General features: G+C 41.5%; 1 protein-coding gene and 1 pseudogene across 1 annotated transcript; both read left to right on the top strand.

Moving 5' to 3' along the window:
- The first annotated feature begins 6,853 nt into the window (after positions 1-6,853).
- On the top strand, positions 6,854-7,026 carry LOC128569454 (uncharacterized; annotated as a pseudogene).
- A 4,324-nt stretch (positions 7,027-11,350) lies between these two features.
- On the top strand, positions 11,351-26,024 carry PPIC (peptidylprolyl isomerase C). The gene is made up of 6 exons (XM_053566710.1): positions 11,351-11,571; positions 19,068-19,181; positions 19,928-20,021; positions 21,168-21,352; positions 23,470-23,636; positions 23,714-26,024. Exons 1-5 carry the CDS (start codon positions 11,455-11,457, stop codon positions 23,596-23,598), a joined length of 639 nt encoding a protein of 212 aa, XP_053422685.1. The 5' UTR covers positions 11,351-11,454; the 3' UTR covers positions 23,599-23,636; positions 23,714-26,024.
- Positions 26,025-27,959: the final 1,935 nt, after the last annotated feature.

Raw genomic sequence — 27,959 nt, 5'->3', positions numbered from 1 at the left:
AAGGCAGGAATGTTTAGTAACTACTTAGTTATGGAATTGTTTTTTTTTTTTTTAACTATAGCTTAAAAGTTATAACAAAATATCACCTTTATAATGCCCCTTCCAGGTCCAAGAGTCCAGAATCGCAGAATTTATATCAAGCCTTGAAGAGGCAGCAGGATTTTACCAGGTTCTGTTGTTAAAACCTGTTATTTTTAAGGTTCTCTGGCACGTTCCTTCACTGAATGGAAAACTTAGAGGCTTTTCAGAATCATTGAAACGGGTTTAGGATGTGCCCCGGGTAGAAAGGGAGATAGAAATCCTCTTTCTCTATTTAAAAACCATTTCATCTGGGTTTACCCTTGAGAACTAGCTGCTTTGGCCCACCACTGCCAGGTGGCACTTTGCAGAGCAGAGAGAGCAGGGCCACCTGTGGAGAGGTGGGGAGTGGCCCTGGACCCCTCAGACGCCTGGCCAGGGAGGACTGCTGTCTGGTGACACAGCCAGCCTGCCCTGAGTTCTTTCACTCCCCGGGACCTCAGCCTTTTTATCTGTTAAGTGAGAGAGACTAGGCTAAAAGCTCTTCCTGTTCTGATAGCACAGAGTTCTGGAAGCAGCCTAGATGGGCAGGGCGTCCCCGCCACATTCTGCCCTGGACCTGGCCGGGTGCAGCTCAGAGACGCACTGAGGCTTATAGGGAGCCCATGAGGCCCTAGAGCAGGTGGGGGACCTCAGAGCTCACCCCAGAAGGGAGTGACTCTTCACACCCTTCTCATCAAGGCTGGCGTTTTTACTTCTTCCTGCTACCTCTTCAAGTTCAATTTTTACTTCCTATATTTGAAAACTACAGTATGCTATTCACAAGAAGTGAAAAATCTTTTCTTTTGAACAATTTTGTTATTGTTGTGGCAGGAGAAATGATACTTACACATTTTTCCTTTCTAAAAATTACCTTATGTCTTCCAAAACCATGTCTTAAAATCACAACTTACACATTGCCATAAAAGACACCCCAGAGCATTATATTAGTTGAATCCAATAAAAAAAATAAAATAGAAATTTGGATGAGCAGAATAATCCAAACCCTGGGAGGAATAACACCAAAGTATTAAATGTACTTACTGTGGGGGACTGAGACTGGGTTTTCCCCCCTGAATTTTAACCTTTTTTATTTTTTAAAAAGTTGTGCAGGAAAAAGCAATTTGCTCAAAACTATTTTTATAATAATCCCATACCTAGAGCTACACGCTTAAGGAGCAATTAAAAATTTTGCTTTCACTCCTAAAATAACATGATAGCTTGTTTGTACAGATTGATGTGAAAACAGTGGCTTGTAGTTTATCTTCTATTTGACTCTAATTTTATGGCCATGGATTAGCCCTGTGATGGTGAATACAAGCTAGATTTACAATACCAGGGTCTTTTCTCTCTAAGTAAAGCATATTAAACTGCCACTCTGGGGCCCGGGCCGCCTCCACCTGAAAGCACAGAAGTTTTTAGACCTCCAAAATGTCCTTCAAACAGGGAAACACAAACAAGCCAGCAAGCAACAGCAATAACACAAAACAAGAAGAGAAGGAATGTTTTCTGTAACAATTTCAAATATGTACTATCAGCTCTCTTTCCTGAGCAGAGCTCTCCACCAGAAATCCTTGGAGCCACTTACTTATCAGTTGATGGAGGAAAGATATTCAAGGAGAAATCTACACGGATACTGTTAGCCAGTGGCCAGCACCAACTCACAAAATGATAAGAATGTCAGTGTTTAAAAGAGCTGGAACTTTTTGAAACAGAGAAGTACATGGACTTTGTCAATCTGATGTTTTAACGAGGAGACAGATGCCACCATGTTGGTTGGCCAAACTTTCTTTAGGGAGGGGGGAAGTGGAGGGGTTGTCTGTTTCTGAGGATACTAATTATATCTCAAGTTACAGCCAAGAAAAAAATTTCCCTCTAGACTACTGTTGCCACCAGCAGTTGGGCTCAGAATTAGGTAGTTTTATAAAACAATAATGTTGGAAGTATTTTAAAGTCCCTTGAAATACCAATAATACAAGACTTCCTAAATGTTCAACTTTTAAAGAAAAATCACTTAGGCAATCGCTGTCAACAGGAAGGCAAATGAACACTCTGTGTTTAAGTGTTTAAAGTGGAATTTCTCTCTTCTACAACAGTAGGGTTTTCTTTAACACAACCAGGTCATTACCAATAAATTAGAGTCAATTTCTATTTCACCTTTTAAGTTAAACATAAGATAGAGCATGACTCAGCCCCACAAAACATGTTTTGAAGTAGGTAAATCTGCTCATGGCAACTTCACAAATTTTCCTTTGACTCTAGATTTATTATTTCAACTGTCTGTGGTGAGGGCATTTCATATGCTTATAAATCTCTTTGGTTTCTCTTTGTGTTTTAGTGCTTCATGTTAATGGACTCCGTAACTGTTACATAAAACACATCTATCAGCAAAGGTTTGGGAACAAACATTTATACCAAGACTGTTTAAAAGTTGGCAGCCTCAGTGAACAGTAAATAACAGTGAATAGGACAGGACATAAATACACAGATCAATTTAATAACAGATTGTCTCCAAAGAATTAAAAACAGCGTTGCCTGAAGTGTCAAGGAAGAGGCATCCAGCGCCCAGATCAATGCAGCAGGAAGTAGGGTCATCAGGCTTTCGTGGTGCTAGATTTTAGTTCTTTTGCATTAATAAATTTTCTTTAATTTCTGGAATATAATCAATGTTTAACCTACCTCCTTTACAAGTTGCAAGAACCATATTTACCTGCACTCCACTTCTCGTCCCTTCTGAATTATCCTGCAGGATGACAGCTGTGCATTCATGTTCCCTACATTAACCACCTTTGACCACTCCTGGGTTAGATATTTGTGCAATCTCCCCGACACCTGAATGTCACAGAAGCAGGTATAGTAAAGTTTCCAATGATCTTCCATTCTTCAGTTTCTCGGTCTCTAACACTATTCTCCTTTTCAGGGTTAAAGATCTTAACAAGATCTTACAAGATCCTTTGTACATAGTAGGCCCTTGATGAAGGTCAGATTTCCCTTCTGCAGTCTTGCTCCGTGGGCTGAAGAATCTTCCTTTACATACTGTCCATGTATACATCCTACCTTTGAAACACCTGAGGCATCTTCAAGTTTTGTATCCCAGTGCCCTGCCGGGGACAACTGCTGCTTCTGTCCTGGCTGGTGGGGCAGGAGCTCAGGGAGGGCGAGAACAGAGTGTCTTAATGACTCCTGGGTATAAGAGTGTTTGTGAGTTTTGCCCAGGTTGGCATATAAAAGCAAGATTTGTTTTTAATCTTTTGAAGATCATTGTTATTGAAAGTCTGTCAGGGAAGTTCATGAAGGTGAGAACACTGGGAAAGCTCCAGAAGCTTCCATCTCAATGACAAGAAGGACAAGCGTGTCCAGTCATTTCACCCCTGATGCAGGGTCTAGCCAGTGGCCTCCGGTGCCTCCTGACGATCACGGGTAACTTCATGCTTCCCTCATCTAACATTTGAAGGAAATTTCTCAGGCAAAAACTTGCCATTCAAACAGCTAGTTATGAACAAAGTCTTAGCCACGTATCTGCAAAAAGTGATTTTAATTTTAAAAAGTACTTTGTGCCAGTTCCATTGTACTTTGAAGGGAAGGTAATATCTGATGGAACCAAGACATTATTTACATAAATGAGGGGAAAAGTTAACACACAGAATAAAAAATAAAGGGTTTTGAAAGACACTTAAGTGTAGTGTTGACAGCCACATTTTATAAGCAGCAGAAATCTAAAACATGCTTCTAATGTGCTAGGAACAAAACCCACTAAATATGGATAAAACTGTACTCTTTGGTACTCCTAAATGATTAATAAATGAAACACACGTAGCCTGTTTCTGTGATGAATCAGAACTCCAACAACAAAAGACACAAACTGAAAATACTATACCGTCGTTTTATTTATTTTGATAGGACAAAAAAATAACTCCCAAGAGATCAACTAATCTTCTTATCATACATGTTATACTAGGGTTTCATTTTGTAGTCTTACATTTTATGTATAATTTTAATTATATAATTTTACACTATGATTACATCACTTCAAATATTTTTGCATGTGAACAAGACCATACAGGAATTTATACAAATGAAAATAATTGTATTAGGGGAGTAAGATTGTTTATAAGTGGTTTTTGAAGAATCAATGATTGAGAACTCTCTAAAATTGGTAAAAGCCATCAAGTCATGGAGTCAAAAAAGTTCTACCCAAGGAGGATAAATAAAATTTTAAAAATCTAAACTTAAGCTAATTCTTTAAAACTGCTTAAAAAACCAAAATACATAGAGTAAAAATGCTAAAAGCATTCAGATAAAAAAAAAAGGTCACTTTTAACAGTGACAATTAGACTAACAGCAGATTTGTCAACAGAAATTATGAAAGTTTGAAGTCAAAAGAAAAGACATATTTATACAGCTGAAAGAAAATAATTTTATACTAGGCAAAAAGTATCCTCATTTGAAGGTCAAAAGAAGACATTTTCAGGTAAACAAAAATAAAATAATTTGCCACTAGCAGTTAAGTAAACACCACATGGAATTCTTCAGGCAGAAGGCAAGTGATCACACGTGGAAGGTCGGACATATAGGAAGTAATGACAAGCAATGATAATGTAATATGTGAGCAAATCTAAGTGTATATGAGTTTATTAGGTAGTAATAATTATGTTATGGGGGTAAAACAAAATACATGACAATGCATAATATTCCACAGAGGGCAAATGGAGGTGAAGTGTCCTGAGGTTCTCCCGTTACCCAGAAAGAGAATAAAAGTAACAAGTAATATCAGGCTTTGAAAATTCAAGACTATAAGCTGTAATGTCTAGTGTAACGACTGAAAGAATAATAAAAGAACATAGGACTATCAATAGAGCAGAGGAGGAATACATATTAGTCCCACCACATCAGAATAAAGTGAGCAAGGGGAGAGAGGGGAACATAAACCAGAATACCAAGAGAAAAAATACAGATGTTTATGTAAGTGGATATATCAAATGTCAACAGATTATGTATTTTATTTAAGATAAAAACTGTTAAACATTGAAAAATCAGTTTACGCTGCTTGAGATATATCAAAACACAAGTACAGAAAGAATAAAAGAATCACACAAAAAGATAAACCAAAAGAGAGTTATGTTAATATCAGAAATAAACATACTTTATTCCTAGTAATGCTTTTAAGCTCATTTTCATGGCTCAGTGCCCGTAGCTCAGTGGTTAGGGTGCTGGCCACATAAACGGGGCTGGCGGGTTCAGGCCCAGCCAGGGCCTGCAAAAACAACATGACAACTACAACAACAACAACAAGAAAAAACAGCTGGGTGTTGTAGCAGGTGCCTGTAGTGCCAGCTACTCCGGAGGCTGAGGCGAGAGAATCACCTAAGCCCAAAGATTGGAGGTTGCTGTGAGCTGTGATGCCACAGCACTCTACCAAGGGTGACAAGGTGAGACTCTGTCTCAAAAAAAAAACAAAGAATGATATTGCATAAAAATTTAATCATCAAAAGATAATTTTAGATTTGTTTGCATTCAATAAAATTTCTTCAAAATATATAAATAAAAAATGACAGTATAAAAAAAAAATTACAGACCTACAAGGAGAAGCAGGCAATCTACAGTCATAAGGAGATAGATTTTGAATACACTTCTCTCAGTGACTCTTATAACAAGCAGATAAAAAGTCAGTAAGAATAGATACACAAATGTAGGCTGGATAAACCATCCAATAGACATAGAGAATACTAAAGCGAACAAGGGCAGAATCGAAAAAACTGTTCAGACCCTCTGGGATAAAGCATTTCCCCACATACTGAAAACAATGAAATAATACAGAAAATGTTCTCTGGCCACAGGGTAACTAAGCTAGAAATCCCTAACAAAAAGCTTTTTTAAAGGCATCCTTTGAATGACGTAATGCCTTTTGCAACATTTTGGATGGAATTGGAAAAACAAACACCACATTTTCTCACGATTAAGCTGGAAGTAAATGAAAAGCCTGCATGTGCTTAGGAGGAAGTATTAATAAAACTTAACAGAAATCAAGTGGGGAGGGAGGAGAAGGGCATGGGTGACAACCTACATAAAGGGTACAGTGAACGCTGCAGGGGCGATGGGCGCACCGTGATTCAAGCGTTATAAAATTGATCTAGTAACTAAAAATATGGTTATCCTTCTAATACTTTGAAATTAAAAAGAAAACCAGGAGCCCTTATATTTCATACATAAGCAGTTACAGATTTGCTTGTTAAGGGAAACTATTACTCTCAGTGCCTTAAAAAAGGCATAAAACTTGATGAATTAAGAGTCTATACCAAGAATAGAAAAAAATAACAATATATGAAACGGAAAGTAGAAAGAAGGTAATAAAGACAGAAAATAAATTCATCAAATCAAACCAAATATATTCACCAGCTTCCTTGGTGAAACTGCCCAAGGAAAATGAGAAAAAAAAAATAACCAACATCAGGAATAAAAAAGAAGATATTACTATAGATCCTAACTATATGTCTATGTTTTATAGACAATTTGAAACTTTATAGAAATCAGTTTTAAAATATAAGTGAAATGGATATATTCCTTGAAAAATATTACATGTAAAAATTATATGACACAAGGATAGAAAATTTGAAATAAACCTTCGACTGTTTAAAAAACCAAGTTTATAATTTAAAACTTTAAACTAAGGAAAAGTCCACGCCCAGATGGCTTTAAACAAACATTTAAGGAAGAAAGAGCAATGTTACACAAACCCTTTAAAAGAGTGAAAAAAAATAAAAATAAAAGAGTGCAGGAAAAACATCTACCTTTTTATATATGTACCTGGCAGGGGAGGTACCATGATTACAAAGGTGGTTTTCCCAGGGCGAGGCTTATCCATTGCACCCCAGATGTGCTGACCCCGGCAATTTCCCCAGATGTGGGAAACTCGACTGCATAGTTTTTGGTAGTGGGGGGATGTGGGGGAGGAAAAAAAATCTACCTTTTGCCAATTCATGTTAAGGGATATAAAAATTGACAGGAAATTCCAAGAAGGGAAAATTTAAGGCTAGTTTCATTCGTCAATTTAGATGCAAATATCCAGAAAATAAGATTATCAAATGCACCTGTGGCTCAGTTGGTAAGGCGCCGGCCCCATATACTGAGGGTGGCGGGTTCAAACCCGGCCCCGGCCAAACTGCAACCAAAAAATAGCCGGGCGTTGTGGCGGGCTCCTGTAGTCCCAGCTACTCGGGAGGCTGAGGCAAGAGAATCGCCTAAGCCCAGGAGTTAGAGGTTGCTGTGAGCTGTGTGAGGCCACGGCACTCTACCGAGGGCCATAAAGTGAGACTCTGTCTCTACAAAAAAAAAAAAAAAAAATTATCCACTAACATCAAAATGGCCTGTGGGTAATCAACTCAGTCTGAACTGGAAAGCAGGGGCCACACTTACCTACTTTTTTGTTTGGTCTTTTTCTTTTTGGCAAGTTTTTTATTTTAAAAATCTCAGCAAACCATATATAGTAATACACACAAAAAGGCTAATCCATGTTGGCTGTATTCCAGAATGCAAACTTGGGTTAAGATGTTAAAACCAAGGCAGGCCAGGTGCTAGTGGCTCATGCCTATAATCCTAGCACTCTAGGAGGCCAAGGCACGTGGATTGCTCACAAGTTCGAGACCAGCCTGAGAAAAAGCAAAGCCCCCCTGTCTCTACTAAGAATAGAAAAAGTGAGGTAAGATGATCACTTGAGCCCAAAAGTTGGAGGTTGCTGTGAGCTATGATATCACAGCCTTCCACCCAGGGTCACAGCTTGAGACTCTGCAAGAAAAGAAAGAGAAAGAAAAAGAAAAGAAGGGAAGGAAGGAAAGGAAACAAAGAAAGAGAGAGAGAGAAGAAAATTAATGTAAATTATCATAGTAACAGAATAAGGGGAAATCATATAATTTGAATCAAATGTATAAAAAAAAATCTAGCAAACTAGGACTAGAAAGGAATTTTGTTAATCTGAAAAAATATTCCCTAAAAGAATGTTCAGCAAACATCATATTTCACCGTGAAACACTGAAAGTTCTTTGTCAAGGATTGGGCACAAGACAGGTGTATGAGTTTCCTAGAGCTGCGGTAACAGATGACCATAAACCATGTTGCTTTGGACAAGAGAAATTTATTGTCTCACAGTGCTGGAGGCTAGCAGTCTACAATCAAGGTGTTGGCAGGGCCATCCCCTCTTTGAAGGCTCTAGACCAGCGGTTCTCAACCTTCCTAATACCGCATCCCTTTAATACAGTTCTTGTGGGTGGTGACCTACAGGTTGAGAACCGCTGCTCTAGGACAAGATCCTTCCCTGCCTCTTCCTAGCTTTTGGTGGTTGCCAATAATCCTTGGCATCCCTTGGCTTATCCCCTCAGCACTCCAATCTCTGTTTCCATCTTCACATGGTGTCCTCTGCGTGTGTCTGTGCCTCTGCTCTTTTTATAAGGACACCACCAGTCATATTACTCTACTCCAGCATGATCTCATCTTAACTTGATTATGTCTGCAAAGACTCTAATTCCAAATAAGGTCACATTCAAAGATACTGGAGTTTAGACATCAATATCTTTTGGGGTGACAATTCAATCTACAACCCCAGGACTCCCATAGTTGCCAGTTCATTTTGTACTACAGGTCCTAGCTGGTGCAATAAGGCAAAAATAAGAGGCATAATGAAATAAAACTGTCATTATTCATAGATGATATAACTGTCTATGAAGACAAGCCTAAAATAATTCACAGATAAATTATTGGAATGAAAAAGTTTAACACACTTGGTATATACGAGGTTAATATACCAAATTAATTTTACTACAATATAAAACTAAATACTTGGAAATCAATCTAATAAAACATGTGTAAGCCCCCTCTAGGCAGAAAGCTATAAAATTTTATTGAGAGAAATTTAAGTCATAAATATGCTATGTTCATGAATTAGAAGACTCAAAATTGTAAATGTGCCAAATCTTAAATGCAATGCCGCTCAAAATCCTTGCCTGAATGTGGAAACTGACAGGCTGATTCTCAAGTTTATATAGATATGGAAAAGGTCAAGAATAGCCAAGTATTTGTTGAACAAAGTTGAGAGGACATACAGTATTCTCAACTTCGTTCAACAAATTCTTGGCTACTCTTGACCTTGACACATGAAGACTTATTATCAAGCTATGTTAATTAAGACAGTGTGGTATTGGCACATAGACAGATAATTGGGCCAATGGGACAGGTAGAGTGTCCACAAACAGGCACATGCAGACGAGGACACTTGCTTCATGACAGAAGTAGCACTAAAGAGCAGTGAGAAAGGAGAGACTTATCAATAAATTGGCCAGAACAAGTGCATATCAATGTGGAGAAAAAATAAATTCAGTCCCTACCTTATGCTACACACCAGTGTAATTACATGGAAAAACATGGACGAATTTCCCAAATGTTAAGTCAAGTAACAACAACAAAAATACCGTAATGCTCCATTCATACAAAGTTTAAGTCAGAATTGCAGTTAATTTGGGGAGGAAAAACTATTAACTGGCAGGGGTTATAAGATGAGTTTTTAGAGAACTAGTGAATATTTCATTTCCTTGCCTGGAGGTGGGATTGGGGGGTGGCATAAAAAGTAAAAAAGTAGTTAGGACACTCATTCATTCAACAACTTTTTATAGAGTAATTACTATGTATGTACCTGGCATTCACTGTACTGTATCTGGGACATCAAAAGGAATGATCCCTGCTCTGGTGGCACTTTCTTCTGATAGCAGAGACAGACAAAAACGATTACAGTAATGGACACAGATAAATATACACCATCAGCCAGTGGGTTAAGTGTTCTGAGAGTCACTCTTAGCTTGCTCTTTGGCTCCAGAACAAAAGCCATTAAGTCCTTCATTGAACTGAATCAACAGTTTAGAAGTGTCTGTCCATCCCAAAAAGGCAAACGCTTACTCTTTTTACCTATAATAAACTATTCCAATGTCTCTCTTTTTTTTTTTTTTTTTTGCAGTTTTTGGCCAGGGCTGGGTTTGAACCCACCACCTCTGGTATATGGGGCCAGCGCCCTACTCCTCTGAGCCACAGGCACCACATGGTTCCAATGTTATTTTAGATTTACACTTAGGTACCTGAGGAATCCCAACTGTTTATTCAAGGAAAATCTCGGCCTGAAAGTCATGGTACCAGTCTCCCCCCGCCAAAAAAAAAAATAGAATATTAATAATTTTTGGTTAATTTTAGGGTCTTAATTTTAAAAGTTCTTTTGAAATCATAATTCAAAAAGCAGTGAATATTAAAATAACCTTTTCCAGGTTATAAAATACTTAAATACTGACTATAGAACACCTGGGAAATCAGATTACAAAGAAAACAAAAATTCATAATATCACCCTAGCTACTGCAAATGTTTCGGTGCAAAGCTTTCGATTTTTAAAATCCCTTTACAAGGTGGCTTTATAGAACGTAGAACTTTATATCCACCCCGTAGATTAATTTTCACAGTTGAGAAGAGAATTTCTATGTGGTTTTGCAACCTGAGTTGTCCATTTAAAAATATAATGGGCATTTCCCCAGTCATTAAATAATCTTCCTAAACGTAATTCTTAAGTTTGTGAAAAGTTCATTGTATAAATACAGCTAAAAGTCTGTTTGTCTACGTTGTTTTCATGGGAAAGAATTCTACTCGACCGTGGTTGTGGGCCCGTGCAGGTAAATGCTCCCCTGAAAACAGCGTAGACACGATCACAGGCTCACCCTGCCCATAAAATACTTAAAACCAATTTAAAAGTTTCTCCAAACTTTTAAAGGGAGCAAAGGGAACTGGGAATCCAGCAATTTCCAATTTCCCCCAAACGTTGTTCATCTCAGAGAGAGGCCGTCCATCCTGTGAAACAGAACCCAGCCCACCCAGGGGGTCACAAGGTTCCGAGCAGTGTCCAGGGCGCAGCCAAAGTTTCGGATGGAGCAGTCAGACCCGGCAGGTCCGCGGAGCTCCCCGCGCCCCGGCGCCCGAGGTGGGGGGCAGAGCCGGCCCCCGGGAGTCCTCGACTTTCCCTCCCTGTTTAATCGGCGCCTACCGGGTCGCACCTGCCGCGCCGGGAGCCGAGGATCCCCCCGCCTCTCCCGGCGCCCGCCCGGGCAGCGGGGCCTCCCTCCCGGCCTGCAGCCCGGAGCGCCCGCGGCAGCGCAGAGGTAGGACGCGGGCTGCGCCTTCTGCGCGCGGTTCGGAATCCCAAATTCTCGCGTCGCAGCTGAACTTGGGAGGACGGGCTCCGAGTCCCCGCCCTGGCCCGACTGCAGGATCCCCACCCCCCGCCTCCGGGAGCGCGCAGGCGCAGCGGCCGTGTGTCCCTCCTTCGGCCCGGAGCCGCGGTCGCTCCGGTGTGGTCTCCGCCACTGTCGCCGCTCACCATGGGCCCAAGTCCCCGGCTGCTGGCACCTCTCCTGCTTTGCGTGGGGCTCGGCGCGCTGGTTCCCTCTTCGGAGGCTTCAGGCGTTCTCAAGCGAGGCCCCTCGGTGACAGCCAAGGTGACCGACAGTCGGGCAGCAACTCCTCCTCCGTGGGCTGGGTGGCTTTGGGCACCGGGACCTCTGTGTCAGGGCCAGCAAGGGGGGCTTCCCGGGCGCAGGGAGACCGGAGGCTGCTCCGGGGCTGGGGGCCACCATGAGGGGCGGGGGGCTCTCCTGGGAGACTTTGGGCAAGCCGGTCCCCGCTGTCCACTGCGTGGCCTCAGTCTCCGGGGTCGGTGGTCCGAAGTCACCAGCCTGGGACCTGGAGAGGCTTCCGGAATCGGCGGGCCGGGTTTCCAGGAAGGTGACTGCCCGAGTACTTCCTTCGGCGTGGCCTGGACTTGAGAGCAGAGCAGGACGAATACCGGAGGGACAGGGAACTGTGGCGAGGAGGCGCTCAGAGCGCCGGGCGGCAGCCGGGCCACCCGCCGCGGTGTCACCAGGCCTGGAAGAGCCTGAGGCAGCATGAAGTGCCTCGCTCCAACCAGAGCGTGACCTCCTCTGTTCGCCTGGAGAGGTTCGCCTTTAGACCAAGGGCTAGGGGCAGGCTCTGGACTTGGGAAGGTGCCAAGAGGGCACCTGTAGAATTAGCTTTGATTTGGGGATGGGGGTGGGAATCTGCAGGCCACTGAGCTTTTAAGGCTTCTTCCTACTTAATCCACTTCCGTTCTTATTTCAGCATATTTACTCAAGGTTGGAAGATAATGGGAGGGTGCAGGGAGAGAGAGGGGGGGAATGATTGGATGCTCATGATCACCCCTTCTGGAAAACCCACTGACAGGAGTGTCTTGGAAACTGGAGGGAGGAGGAAGCTGAAAGTGGTCTTAACAATCAGTCTGGCGTTTGCCAGTGGAAATTATAGTGTTGAACTAGTAGAATGTTTGAATCTTCTTTTTTTTTCATCCATAAGTATACCAGTATTTCTTTCTTTCTTTCTTTTTTTATTAAATCATAGCTGTGTACATTAATGCGATCGTGGAGGGTGATTGGTGGGATTACACCTGCGGTGCATCTTACAAGGGTACATGTGAAACTTAGTAAATGCAGAATGTTTGAATCTTCTACAGAGGGGAGGAGTGGGCCGGAAGATGGGGTGGGGGTGTTCAGCAGGATAGAGAACATAGCCTGATTGGAGAAGCACAGATTCTACTACCAGCCCCTGATCTTTTAAGTATATGTAGCTTTGGGAAATGGCTTCTGCAAGGCCACAGAGCCAAACAGGGGTCTCTTGGGATTGAGCCATAAACATAAAATTCATACAATTGTGAAGTGTTGATGGATGTCAATCCTAATATACATTAGGTAACATTGAAAAACACCTGAAAGTTGAGTAATACCAGCCGAGTAGGCCAAAGGAACTGCACTGCAAGGTCTTCTGACAGGAAAAAGGCATCTGTGCTCTAAGGGATTGCAGAGAGCCCATGGTGTGGCTTCAGCACAGGAGGAGACTTCAGTCAAGGTCGAAGGAGACAGCAGTGAAGTTGTGCCAGGCCTAGAGGCCACAGGTGGGCCATGGGTACTGATGCAATTATTCTTATGATCTGAAGGTTTAACCCAAGTGCAGTTAGAGATGCTGAAGGGTTTGAAGCATGGAAATGACATCTCATGTGTCCTGCTCACTGGAGCGTGAACTAGGAGGTCCTTCAGAGCTCCATGACAGAGTTCAGATAATGGCTGTTTTAGTGGTGGTAATCATGGAAACAGGGAGCAGATAAAATACAGGATGCCCAGTTAGATGTGACTTTCAGATTAACAATGAATAATTTTTTAGTGTATGTCCCTTGCAATATTTTGTAAACAGGTTTCACCTGGGAAGCATTTGCAATCTACTGCTGCAGAGACTCACCCCAGAGAAAGTCAGTTACAGGCTTGGGGGTGGGCCCAGTCTCCCACCTTGTCAAAGCCTTCTGGTGATTCTGAGCCTGGACTGGGCACCAGAGAGAGCCTGCAGGTGGCTGCAGGTGGCTGTAGGAAGGAAAGAGTTAGAATATCATGCTGACTCCTAGCCAGCACACTGTTAACGGTGGGAGAGTTTTCATGTACTCTCTTCTCAAAATTGTCACTTAACGTTTTTATAATAAAGTTCTAAAAGCTAATTGTGTAGGCAAGTTTTAGATTCAACGCTGTTGAATTCCTTCTTCAGTCAACTTTTTGAACCGCTAAATCTATTGGAACATGAAGGCATTAAAGGTAATTTCTCCGAGTGTAGAAAAGCAGTGTATTGATTTCCCCAGCAATCCTTTTGTTTATTTCTAATTTCATTTAAAAACAGGAATCTGTAAATAAGAGAGGTATGAAGTTCTGCTCTGCCCACAGTGTAACTTCCTGCATGGATCCTGCTGCCCAGCTAGCCCTGCAGTTTTCTGCCCCTGCCCATCAAGGTCCAGGTGGGGACTCTGGCTCACTTGTCTTGGTGACTGGCATGCACACTTGCAGTCCCACATTTTCCAGTGAATGCTATGGGCTCTGTGCAGGGTCCAGCCTGAGTGTGCACCAAGAATGCTGCCATCCTTTCAGCTGCACGCACATCACAACTTGTGCAGACATTAGTATGCAGTGGGCTACAGCTGACCTTGGGCAAGTTATCTAAGGCCCTGGGCTCAGTTTCCTCCTCTGTAGAGTGGAATTAGAAATAAAACCCGCCTGGGAGGGTTTTCCATACTAAATGTGATCAAGTGGATGTCTTAGTCTGTTTGTGTTGTTGTAAAGGAATACCCGAGGCTGGATAATTTATAAGGAAAAGAGGTTTATTTAGCTCATGGTTTTGCTGGCTGGAAGACTTAAGATTGGGTTTCTGGTGGAAGCCTCACGCTGCTTCCACTCATTGTAGAAGGCAAAGGGGAGCTGGGGGGCTGGTGTGTGCAGAGATCACAAGGGGGCGTGGTGGTAGTGCCAGGCTCTTTTTAACAACTAGCTTTCCTGGGAACTGATAGATAACTCATTCACTCCCTGGAGAACAGTCACAACCCAAACATTGGGCCCTGCCTCTGACATTGGGGCTCAAATTTCAACATGAGATTTGGAAGGGACAGACATCCAAAGCATAGCAGCAGGTAAAGTATTCAGTCCATGTCGAACCCCTTAACATCTCCTAACTGCTAGTACTGAAATTGTGCTGACAGTGGGTTCCCTGCCTAGACTGGGAAAGCCATATTAATGATAGATCATGGCTTAACTAGAGGCAGCCTGGGGTTGAACTTCTAGCTCTTACATCACCTCATTCCCTACTTTTCTCATTTGTAAATTAGTGATAGTTCCCGCCCCCAATGTGGTGAGGTTTAGTTATGTAAGATATTTGTGTTTGTTTCCTTCCTCTTCCTCCCACTTCCAATTTCTCCCCCTTTATTTAAATGTCCCCCAACCCTGTACATTCCCTGAGCCCCCATGGTGTGCAGGCCATCATGACCTTATTGTAGAAGCCTCCACACTTTCTTTCTCCCCATTTCAGTAATATTCCTAAAGCCTCCCAAAGGCCTATTCTTTCCTTTCTGTCTGTTGCCAGAAAGCTTGTTCTCTCTGCTTTCTGGCGCTGGTGGGGAGCTCCCTTCCCCTGCCCCCCACCCCACCCCCGCCCCTATTGTGGTTAGAAAGCCTGCACTGCTTCTCTGCACACAGACCATACTTCCTGTCTTGGTGCTTTGGTCCCAGAAAGAACTCTGCAAGTCAGGGCCTGTGCCTACTTGTCCTAGAAAACTACTCCCCTCCTCCCTAGCCTGCCTCCTATCACACCTCCTCCAGGACACCCTTTCTCAGCTTCGGCACATGGGGTCTGACAGGCAAGTTCACAAATTCATCCTAGAAAAAGTGCTACATACCTCATTGCTGAATATCACTAAGGTTACCTTTGAAGTACACCCCTTGGGAAGCTATGCACTGATGGCAGTGCCTAGTTCACCCTACAAACTATTTTGGAACTCTTTTTCTGGAATGGCCATCAGAGCTGTCATTATATTACCCTTGATGTCCTGAATGTTATCAAAATTTCTTCTTTTAAATATTTTCTTTATCTTTAGGTAAAGAAAAAAGTCACTGGGGGGGTTCAGATCAGGTGAGTAGGGAGGGTGTTCCAATATGGTTATTTGTTTACTGGCTAAAAACTTCCTCACAGACAGTGCTGTGAGAGCTGGGGCACTGTTGTGAAGCAAGAGCCATGAGTCGTTGGTGAAAATTTCAGGTCCTTTTGTCTAAGTTTTTCATAATGCTTCTCATAGGTCCTTTGACACATGATTTGAAAAACTCTTGCAATGTTTTTGTAAGTTCTGCTTATTTCTGGCACCTTGACTTCTCTTCACCAGTGATGCTGTCTCTCCCCTCAGAAAAATGTTTAATCCATTTGTTCACTGCCATTTTATTCATGGCATTATCCCTATAAACTCATAAGTAACATGTTTCTGATTTCACTTTCACTCTTGCCAAGTTTAACAAGAAATTTAATATTTGTTCATTGCATTTATTCAAGCTCCAACATTTTTGCGATGGCACAAAAAAACATACAGCAAAATGTACACCACTCAGCAGGACACCAGCACATTGACACAAACACAGCTGTGAGACACTGAAACCTCACTGAGCTGTTTGTATAGTTCTTAGAGTGCTTGTCACAGGCTGTCTGTGCTCTGGTTATGCGTTTACCTATCCTTTATTTCAAGCTATCTTAGAACAGGGATTTCCTTATAGAGTTTGTGCCTTTTCACATACATTGTCTTTTATGCGGATCCTTAATAAATCATTATTGACTATATAAGATTTCATGAAGTCAGAAGATACTGCAATTTGGGGAAAGAATCATACTAGTCCATGAGCCAGGCTGTGTGTAAAAAAATAAGATTTTTATTGAAGAGTTATGCTGGGTGACAGGTGCTTTTTCCTCATCTTCTCATGATGCTCTCCCAGATTATTCTTTGTGCTTCTAAATTTTGACAGGCTTTACCCTCTGTACTTTAGCCTCTAGGAGGGTTTATTCTTCTTATACAAGAAGATTATCTTCCTGATTCTCTTTCTGGTACTGCTTCATTTTTTTATGGTTATGGAATTTACACCTTGGCTTGGAAGTCCCTTTAGAGATACCATTTCTCTTGGACACCAGTCTTGCACTGACCAGGCTCACACATGTGTGGAAGCAGCTTCCTCCCCCGACCATGTTGAAAGGCGATCTTCTTTTGCATGCCTCATCTCAGGGGCAGGGCCTTTTACGCATTCTATAAAGCACTTCTATACAAATAATAATAAAAGTTTTGCTGCTTTGGCCATATGAAAATTTTAAAATGTCACACGGAACACTAAATACCACATCAGCCCGTGACAGACGTTCTGACGTATTGGCAGCAGCTCTTGTCTTGCACTAAAGCTTGACAGTCTTTACTTAGTGATTTTTCAAAACTGTAAGTCATCTTTTTTCTTTGACAACCCTTCTTCTGTTTTTTTAAAGCCATTTCTTGAAATGTCTTTTTTTACCCATTCAAACAGTAAATTGGTTCATATAATCTAAGCTCGCTAATAGAATGCCCTTCAACTGCATGGCCTTTTCAAGCTTTTTGTCTCAGAACCGTCATTACAGTGATTTGTAAAGCAAAATGTATATGATTTCGTTTCAGATAAAACAGTTTAAGAAAGAAGTCCAAGAGAACGTTTAAGGTTTAACCTGCAAACAGTGACACACTCACTTCTAGATACGTGTTTTCTTTTTTCTGTCCCAAAATGTTGCGGTAAAGAAAGAATAAATTCTTCTTGGGTAACTTTGTAAACATGAGGACTGAGTCTAGTATCTCAGGGTGAATGGCTTTGTTGGGAGCCGAGCATGACATGGGCTGTCCTTTGGATGAGGCTGGGGACCTGGTGCCATACTGTGCTCAGACATGAGTGACGGGCCTTTTGAAGGATCACTGTGTGTTTCATCATCTTTTATAGTTTCTGGGATAGCAGACATCTATTGAGAACTCACTGGGAATTTGGCACTATTTTAAATTACAAAAAAATAAATCTAGATGGTTAGCCTATTACTGTCTTCACCAGTTTTTTTTTCCTCCTTCCAGATTAGAAAGCATTACCTTTTTTTTTTGTATTAAATCATAAACACATAGATCATGTATACATTAATGCATTTTTGGGGTACAATGTACTGATTTCATATAGAATTAGGAACACTTACATCACTCTGGTAATATATACCTCATCTCATTTACTTAGTTACTGTGTTAAGACATTTATACTCTATATTAATAGATCTGACCTGTACCCTTGCACTATGCACCATAGGTGTTATCCCACCATTCACCCTCCCTTGATCTGACCTCTCCCATCCCCTCCCCTCCCTCCTTCATCTTGGGCCATAGTTGTGATCTATTCTTCATATGAAAGTGTGAGTGATTGTAAATTGGTTTCATAATAGTACTGAGTACATTGGATATTTTTTCATCATTCTTGAGATAATTTACTAAGTAGGATATGTTCCAGCTCCATCCATGTAAACATAAAAGAGGTAAAGTCTCCATCTTTTTTAAGGCTGCATAATATTCCATGGTACACACATACCACAATTCGTTAATCCATTCATGGGTCCATGGGCACTTGGGATTCTTCCATGACTTGGCTATTATGAAATACATTACTGGGATCTGATCAAACTAAAAAGCTTCTGCACAGCCAAGAACACAGTAAGTAAAGCAAGCAGACAGCCCTCAGAATGGGAGAGGATATTTGCAGCTTATGCTTCTGACAAAGGTTTGATAACCAGAATCCACAGAGAACTCAAACTTACTAATAAGAAAAGAACAAATAATCCCATTTCATTGTGGGCAAGGGACTTGAACAGAAGCTTCTCTAAAGAAGATAGGCGCATGGCCTATAGACACACGAAAAAATGCTCATCTTTAATCATCAGAGAAATGCAAATCAAAACCACTTTGAGATACCATCTAACTCCCGTAAGAGTGGCTCACATAACAAAATCCTGAAACTACAGATGTTGGCGTGGATGTGGAGAAAAGGGAACACTTCTGCACTGCTGGTGGGAGTGCAAGTTAATACGTCCCTTTTGGAAAGAAGTATGGAGAATACTCTAAAAGCAGACCTGCCGTTTGATCCTGCAATTCCTCTACTAGGTGTATATCCAAAAGACCAAAAATCACTTTATAACAAAGATATTTTTACCAGATTGTTCATTGCAGCTCAAAGCCTCACCTTTTAAAAGAACCACATTTTCTGATCTTTATCCACAAAGCCAGAAACAGGAAATAGCAGTTTGTCTGGGGTGTGAGAAGAGAAGAATAATTCTTAAATGGCTGACCCCAACAGCAATGGACCAAACTTTAAACTCAGTACTTAGAACAGTGCCTGTCCCAGGGGTGGTGCTCAGTTAATGTTTGTTGAATGAATATTTGTGAGTGAAATGCACCCATTCATAGTGGGAAGAACCTTTGTATTTAGATCATTTATTAGATTTTAATTTTGACTTGCCTTGTATCTGTGGCCTTTCCACATTATAACCTTCTGCAATGCCTTTCAACCACACACAGGTCTTCTTCGATGTGAAGATTGGAGACACAGATGTTGGCAGGATTGTGATTGGCCTCTTTGGAAAAGTTGTGCCCAAGACTGTGGAAAATTTTATTGCTCTCGCGACAGGAGAGGTGGGTCTTGGTTTTATTTCCTTTAACTGGTTCTTCTTTCTTTTAAGCCAAATATAAAGAAGTTTTCTGGGAAAATAAGTATTAAATTAGTATGTCAGATGAACCTGTGACACCTTATATTTCGCTTTATTTTCCTATAAAATCTGTGTGTTTCAGGCATTCGGTACCCTAGAGCTTCTAGAAATTGAGGGGAAATATCAACTGAAAATGCACTCTGCTGTCTTTTTACTTACCAACATTAATACTTTGCTTCCATAGTTCGTTCATTTTGTTGTCAGCTAGTGATAATTTTTTCTCAGAAAATTGTCGCTGGGACCTAATTAAGTTCAGCAGCTATGGATGGTGCCTGTGGCTCAATCAGTAAGGCGCCGGCCCCATATACCGAGGGTGACAGGTTCAAACCCAGCCCCGGCCAAACTGCAACCAAAAAATAGCCGGGCGTTGTGGCGGGCGCCTGTAGTCCCAGCTACTTGGGAGGCTGAGGCAAGAGAATCGCTTATGCCCGGGAGTTGGAGGTTGCTGTGAGTTGTGTGAGGCCACGGCACTCTACCAAGGGCCATAAAGTGAGACTCTGTCTCTACAAAAAAAAAAAAAAAAGTTCAGCAGCTATTTTATTTAATTTTCTCATTTTGTTCTTATTTTTTTATAGAGATGAGGTCTCACTGTGTTATTTCCAGATAACCCTGAATTTATCTTTCAGGAAGGGTTTTATCTACTTGTGTGTTTAATTGAAATGATCTTTTTAGAAAGGCTATGGATATAAGGGAAGCCAGTTTCATCGTGTCATCAAGGATTTCATGATTCAAGGAGGCGACTTCACAGCTGGAGATGGCACTGGCGGTAATGTCATCTTAGCCTTTGTCTTTTCCCACTTTTGAAACTGAAACCTAAGATTAAGTGTCTGTATTTACTCAAAATATTGAAATACCAGACTTAAGGAACAAAGTCATAATGACAGCTCTCATCTGTGGAGGGATAGAGTTTTGAGGGCCTTATCTGCCAGAATCTTGGTAGGTGAGGAGGCCTGATTTGACACAGGATTGTTTTGGTGTTCACTGTCTTTCTATAGAGAAGATAGAGTCACTTGGCAGAATAGTTTGCAGTAGTTTAAATGCTAGTCTTCAGCCACGGAAAGAAGAGGTGGAGGACAGAGAGCTGTGTGCTCTGGGGTGGCGGCTCTGCTGAGCGAAATGTTGGGGGAAGCAGACTCGGGGTTGGGGAGGGTGACATTTAGGGCAGGATCATAGCGCATTTCCCACCTGCTTTCAAAAGTATTTTTTAGTAATTAAAAAAAAAAAATTAAGGCTGAGTGCAGTAGCTCACACCTATAATCCAAGCACCTGGGAGGCTGAGGTGTGTGAATTACTTGAGCTCAGGAGTTCAAGACCAGCCTAAGCAAGAACAAGAGGCTGTCCCTACTTCTGCTCTGCTAGTTTCAAGCTTTCTAATCTCTTTTTCCCATTATGAAATGAGGCTGAGAATATTTGTTCCTCCAGCTTGTTATGGGAAGTGGCTAAGAGAATATCCTGAGTGTTTGGAGTGCCCTGGATGGGTGCTGAGGTAGCAGTGGCCCGGGACAAGTCACCTCAGCCTCCGGGCAGAAACAGCCACTATGATCGCTCACCCACCTTTCTGGCTTTACAATGCCATCCTGCCCTTCAGTTCCTTCTCAGAGTGAAATCAGTTTCAGAGAGAAATCATTGACCTGCTCGATCAAGGGTTGGCCCTTGGTTTGTGGCCAGAGGAAACCCTGACATCCGGTGCCACATTGAGCCCTGTTTGTTTGCTCTAAGCCCTGGTGCCCTGCCTCCTTGAGGAGTTAACTTATCCCTTCCCTCACTTCTCCTTGTGTTGGGACACTTTTTTCTCATCCCTACCTCCTGTAGGCTCTATTATCTGAGTCCACTAAAGCCTTATCTTTCTCTTTGAAGAGTTTACTTCATGTGACATTTGTTAACCCTCCTCTTCCTCCTTTTTCTCACCCAGGTATGAGCATTTATGGTGAGACATTTCCAGATGAGAACTTTAAGCTGAAGCATTATGGCATTGGGTGGGTCAGCATGGCCAATGCCGGGCCAGACACCAATGGCTCCCAGTTCTTCATCACCTTAACCAAGCCCAGCTGGTTGGATGGCAAACATGTGGTGTTTGGAAAAGTCATTGATGGGATGGTAAGTCAATATGCTTTTTCTCTTTCAAAGCTTTATGTTTTTAGTGAGAATACTGTTAGTGATTTAATCTTAAAACGTGCTTTTTAGAAACCCATTATTATATCTGCCTGACTTCTTCAAAGGTAAATAAATTATGTATGGTATGGCATCTTAATTGTCGGGGGTATTGGAGCAGCAGCTAGGGACTTGACAAGAAGTTAAGTACTTAATTTATTTCACTACTTGATATAAATAGAAAGCCTATTTTGTTTTGTTTTATTTTATTTTTTTGAGACAGAGTCTCATTTTGTCACCCTCAGTAGAGTACCCTGGTGTCATAGCTCACAGCAACCTCAAACTCTTGGGCTCAAGCGATTCTCTAGTAGCTGGAACTACAGGTGCCCACCACAATGCCTGGGTAGTTTTTAGATATGAGGTCTTTCTCTTGCCCAGGCTGGTCTTGAACCTGTGAGCTCAGGCAGTCCACCCACCTTGGCCTCCCAGAGTGCTAGGATTACAGGCATGGGCCACTGCACCCAGCCCAGAAAGCCCTTTTAATGGAATCAAATAAAACCTGGGCCCCATATATACACACAACGTACTATTATTCAGTCTGAAAAAAGAAAGGAAATTCTTGATGACTCCATACTGAATCTCAGAGTCACAACATTCTATAATAGACATACTCTTATTTGACAATGTGAATGTTACTTTCTTTGCATTATTATTATTATTGCTTAATATTTCGATGAAGCAATTGTCTGATTCCTTTTCCGAATGTATTTAAGTTCCTTTGTTCTTTACAAGGTTTTTGTTTCTAATCCTTATCTTCAACATTGTTATTGTTATTAAATTTTAAGTCTTTTTAATTTTGTGAAGGCAAAAAAAATAGAATACAAGCCACTGACGGGCATGTATATGTAAAAATAAAAATTAAAAAAAAAAAGAAAGGAAATTCTGACACAGGCTATAACATGGATCCTTGAGGACATTATGCTAAATGGAATAAGGCAGTAATAAAAAGACAAATACTGGATGGTTCCACTTATGTGAGGTATCTAAAGAAGTCACATTTGTAGACAGAAGGATAGTATAATGGGGGAGGGGTAAATGGGAAGTGGTGTTTAATGGGCACAGAGTTTGTGTTTTGCAAGATGAAAAACTACTGAAGACTGGCTGTATAACAGTGTGAATATACTTAACATCACTGAACTATGCACTTAAATAAGATGGCAAATCTTATGTGTTTCTTACTATAATGAAACATAAAACATTTAAAAATAGAAACCCCCATAGGTTTCAGTGCAGACACCAAGTCACATCCAAAGACCCACAGGTACAATGTCAAAGGGTGCAATTCACAACCTGTAGGGATGCTCCTTGAAATCCTCATTCTCTTTCTGCCCAACCTAACCCGGACTACCCTTGGCTCCCTTGCCCACTTCCATATTTCCTCAACAACTTTCTACCTGTTATTCTGATTTTCTGCAGAAGTCTGGGAACTGAGCTACTCAACCCTGTTTGGGAAACCCATCCAAAGCCTGCTTTCTTGGTCCTGGACCAGTCCTCACCTCCTTCAGTGTGAAACATTCATGAAGCCTTCCAAGGCAGAGCGAGGGGCCTTTCCACCACTGTGGGTTTTGGGTGCCATTGGTATTTGGACTCAACCTGTAGATTAATGGCTTGTGTCTCCTTTAAAATAAGTAAACCCAAAAGTAGGTTCAGTTCTAAATTTGCTTCTGGCTCATTTTATTATGCCTTCTTACAGGGCAGAGCTGGAATTGACTCAGACTCCCTGTTAACTCTTATATTAGGTGGTAGCAGGTGAACAGAAATACCTTTTATTAGAGCTAGGTATTTACAAACATATCTAATCTTTTAATATCAAATGCTTATTAGAAAAGAAGAGAGGCAATACACCGACATGTTCTCTGAGTTACAAGGTAGTGAGTGAAATGTATTCCTTGATGTGTGTATTTTCTGAATAATCTAACTTTTCTACAGTTAGCATGCATGGTTTTTGTAGTCATAAAAAATGTATTACACACTTGGGCTTGGCATTGATTTCACTTTGGATTTCCATGGCTGCCGTGGCTGCTAGTCAGAACTGAGCCACGTGTCTACTTTTCTCTCACCAGACAGTGGTGCACTCCATAGAGCTGCAAACCACCGACGGGCACGACCGTCCACTCACCAACTGCTCCATTGTCAATAGCGGCAAGATAGACGTGAAAACACCCTTTGTGGTTGAGGTCACTGATTGGTGACACAACTTGCAGAAAACAAGGAACCTACTTTGGCAAGGGTGAGTATAGGTGTCTTTCAATTTCTCAGTCACTATTTTGCTTTGTTTTTTCACTTTCTTTTAATTTTTCACCCCAGATCACAGGAAGCAGCCCTCTCAGCAACTAAATTGGCAACTGCAAAGACAACCCAGCCTGGTACTATCCTTGGCTCCCTTGCCCACTTGCGTGTTTCTTCCACGATTTCCTGCCTATGTTCTGATTTTGTCCAGCAGACAACTGAGAACCTGTTTGGGAAACCCATCAAAAGCCTGCTTTCCTGGTCCTTGGCCAGTCCTCACCATCAATGTCAAATTGATGTTCATCAGTGCATGAATTTTGGTAAATCACTCACTTAGGGACTTTGAACTTAGACACATCCCCTTTCTCCATTGGTGCTATTTGTAAACTAGAAAAACTTGATATTGGCAATTTTTTTTTTTAAAGAACACAGTAAATTTTAATTGCTGAACTCATTAATGATCTCCATGTTGAGCAATGCCAAAGATTTGTCTGAAACCGATGAAGACATGACATTTATTATTCTGTATTCAAACAGAAATTCGGGTAAAGGGAATTTTGATTAGTATAATCTGATATATGTTAGGGATTTTTTACCTGATACAAAGGTGCTCTGGTGTTCTCTATATTAAATACTGTTTTTATGAATGAACTCTTTCTGTAAGACTTTTTTTTAAATTTAAAGTTTTTTAAAAAATAAAAATACATGAATTCAAATGTTTAACAATAAACATAAAAAAGAGTTCTATAAATGAAAATACTGATAACACTTGATAATTTGGGATGGGAATGCAATAGAAATTATGCCTGTCCACATCTCAAAGACATAAGCTGATTATTTACTGATTTTTTTACTCAACGTTACATTTTCAGAAAGTGTCCTTGAGTCTAGTTGCAATAGGAAGGGATCTTTTGTCACTTACATAATGAGGATTAAGATTCAGATTGTATTTAAACTAGATGGGAAAGTAAAATCCTAGTGGAACCTTGTAGCAGGCCCATCCCTACTCAGGATGGGAAGCTCAGTCTGCTAGGAAGATGCTACTGCCCCACCTCCCAGGACTCATGCGGTCAGGAAAAAACATTCGTTTGTCTTCAAAGAAAATTGCTTCAACGAGAGATGAACTGTGTGTTTGTACTGTTGCTTTGTAAAGTAGGGAGCAATTCATTATTTTTGTCTAACAGATACTGTTTATTGAGAGTCTTGCACATGCTAGGTAGTAGTTTGAGTTTTGGGGACACAAGGGACAAGGAGAAAAGGGTCTCCCTGTAGAGTGGTGAGTGCGGTGAAGAAAATGTGCCTGCGTTTGCTGGGGAGGCTGGGAGAGGAGCAGCCTTATAGTGCCAAGGAAGGCCCCTGTGGGGTGACATCTGTGCCAAGGCCTGAGGGAAGGGTCTTCCAGAAAGAGGAGAAAATATGAGAGTCCTGAGGTAAGAATGAGTGGATTCCATGCTGAAGAGAAGGCCAGCCCGCTGGGGCCTGGCACAAGGAGCCGAGGTGATGGGGGCTGTCGGGAAGTAGCACTGAGGCCGGCCCAGCTCCAGCCTGGTGCGGGTGAGGGGTTCTTGTATTCACAGTGCAATGAAGAGCTATCAGTTTTAAGTTGGGGAGGGGTAGGATGTGGTCTGCATTTCAGAAAGATTAGGCCTCTTGGCATTCTGGCCCTGGCAGTGGAGGCCAGGGTGAACATATCCTGCTTTGTAAGTTTTCTTCCTCTGTAAATTCATCTTTCTCTTCTTCAATAAACCTAGTTTCATACTTGCCTTACAACAAAAAAATTATCTGCTATGAGGAGAATTTTTATAAAGCGGCGAAAGTGAAAGCAGTGCTTATCAGGAAACCCAAACCTTCATATCCTTTGAATTCACACTCCTGGGATGTGCTTTAGAAAATGATGTGAAATTGCAACAGGCATCAGTGTTGCGGGCCTCCCAGCATGGGTCACTTGTCCTTAGAGTGGGCTGACTCTACAGATGGGTATTTGCCTGGCCTGGCAAGCTGACTCATTCACTTGTTTGATGAATATTGACTGAGTGTAGTGGAGTCACAAACGCTGTTTCCCCTCATGGTTCCAGGGAAGGTGGCAAATCATCCTGCATGAATAAGTAACAGCATGTCAGGTGGTGATAAGTCTGTGAATAAAACAGACCAGAGAGGGACACTAGAGCATGAGACTGGCAGGGAAGGGCTCTGAGTGAGACGGAGGAGGCAGGAAGCCGGGGGGATCCTGGGGCAGTGGGCTTGTAGAACTGGAGAGAATCCAGGAATGCAGAGTGGGGGAGATGGCGAGGGGACCAGGCTGTCTTGTGGGCCAGCCAGAACCTTCCCTTGCCTGGCCCTGCTGACTGGCTCATGCCCAAAGTGTCCAACCTCAGTCATGTTAATGAGCCTCCCTCCTTATGCTGGAATTACTGGGAACTACTGGGAAAGGACAGCTGTCTTTCTGGAAGATGATGTAAACAAGGAGGCCTAAGAAGGAAGCCAGGGCAGAAGGAAGTTGGGCCAGAAGAAAGACGATTCCCGAAGCCTCATTTAGCCCGGGTCCAGCCGTGCCTGAACCTAATCCACTCTTAGTTTTTGCTACATAAACCATTTCCTTTAGCCAGAATGAAATGATTTCCTTTGACTTGCAACCCTAAAGTCATTATCTAATAAGTCAATACTGAGAAATTTTTATGCATAAAGATGAGAATATTTATAACAAAATACTAGAAACAACTTGAATGTCCCCAAACTGTTACAAACCATAAATAGAAGAGTATGCATTCATTAAGACTGATGTTACAGAACTTAAGAGTAACATCAGAAAATGATTGTTTCAAAAAGTATAAATTCTACATGAACATAATCTCAGTTATGTACATATGTTCTCATAAAGCAAATACAACAAAATGTAAATTCACAGAGAGCGAATGCAAATGGTGGTTTTTTAAAACTCTTTTCTGCTCTTCACTTTTTTCAGTCTTTTAATCTTTTCTCTAGGGTGCATTTCCTTTTAATAATTATAAAAGTAAAAATTGGGCAAGGTGGCTCGCGCCTGTAATCCTAGCACTTTGGGAGGCTGAGGGGGGGTGGATTGCCTGAGCTCAGGAGTTTGAGACCAGTTCGAGCAAAAGTGAGATTCCATCTCTACCAAAAATAGAAAAAACTAGCTGGGTATTGTGGTGGGCACCTGTAGTCCCAGCTACTAGGGAAGGCTGAGGTCAGAGGTTCACTTGAGCCCAAGAATTTAAGGTTGCTATGAGCTATGACACTACAGTACCCTACCCAGGCGACAGACTGAAACTATCTCAAAATAAATAAATAAATGAATAAAACAATACAAAAAAATAAAAATTTAAATAAAGGTAACATGGGAGGAATGCGACAACAAATGAGCTCTTATATGAGCACAGACCTCATGCACGCATCTCCAGGGTCACATGTACCCTCCACTCCTGCCATGCCTAAGGACACACACTTGACATAGTATTTGCTATCTACCTTTTCATTAGTGTAAAAATAACTGACATCGCCCAAGGCCAAAAGCAAAAAGTGGCTCATTCTTGAAGTGCTGAAATTCCAAGACCACTATACCCAGGTGGTCAGTGGCCATGTTACCTGGTAGGCCTGATGACTGGGGAGTGAAGGACACACCGCTTCTAAAAACAGCTTATTTCTTGTACACCAGTCGGGCCTCAGACCAAAAACATCAGTCAACTGATGACTATGAAAATACAAACTGTTACTTTTTATGGTCTAATGTTTTCTCCAAGTTTTTGAAATAAACAGTTAGCTATTTTGCCGATTGTGTTACCAAAAGGACACATTTGTAGCTGCAGGCTGGTGTGGAATGAAGAAAATTTACACTGGACAACACCACCAAGCCCAAATTATAATAATTTAGTCTTGAATCACTTTCATAAACAATTTAAAACATTTTGGTATTCTTAGCCATCATCTATTTAGTTCGCTCACAAGTGCTATTTAGCAATTTTCTGGATCATCAAATAAGAATTCAATAAAATTTATTTTGGGGTCAGATTAGTCAGAGTGACACTTTTGGAATTACCAGCTATTTCATTTCTGATGAATTTTTAGGTTTTGAATGGGACTCACCAACCTCATTGCTCAGTTCAGCCGTTTTGAGTTACATAAAGACAAAAACGTGGCAAGGATTTTATAGCAGGAAAAGGATTTGTTTTTGTTTTTCAGCATTCCTATAATTCAGACTGCTGAAGAAATCTTTGATCCTTGGAAATTCAAAGCCCCCTCTGGGCACTTTTTCCTTTTTCTTTTTTTCAAATTAAGGACAAGTAAAAACAGTATTTGTAATGGAAAATTT

The sequence above is a fragment of the Nycticebus coucang genome, chromosome 17, assembly GCF_027406575.1.
Source record: "Nycticebus coucang isolate mNycCou1 chromosome 17, mNycCou1.pri, whole genome shotgun sequence".
NCBI classification, from domain to species: domain Eukaryota; kingdom Metazoa; phylum Chordata; class Mammalia; order Primates; family Lorisidae; genus Nycticebus; species Nycticebus coucang.
Note: the sequence above shows the minus strand (reverse complement) of the source record. Positions and strands in the feature narration are given on the sequence as shown.

Excerpts from the sequence above, each read along its gene's own strand:
- PPIC (XM_053566710.1), top strand. The coding sequence starts at position 11,455 with ATGGGCCCAAGTCCCCGGCTGCTGGCACCTCTCCTGCTTTGCGTGGGG. Across the intron at positions 20,022-21,167 it reads AGCTGGAGATGGCACTGGCG|GTATGAGCATTTATGGTGAG; the intron begins GTAATGTCATCT and ends TTTCTCACCCAG. Across the intron at positions 21,353-23,469 it reads GAAAAGTCATTGATGGGATG|ACAGTGGTGCACTCCATAGA; the intron begins GTAAGTCAATAT and ends TTCTCTCACCAG.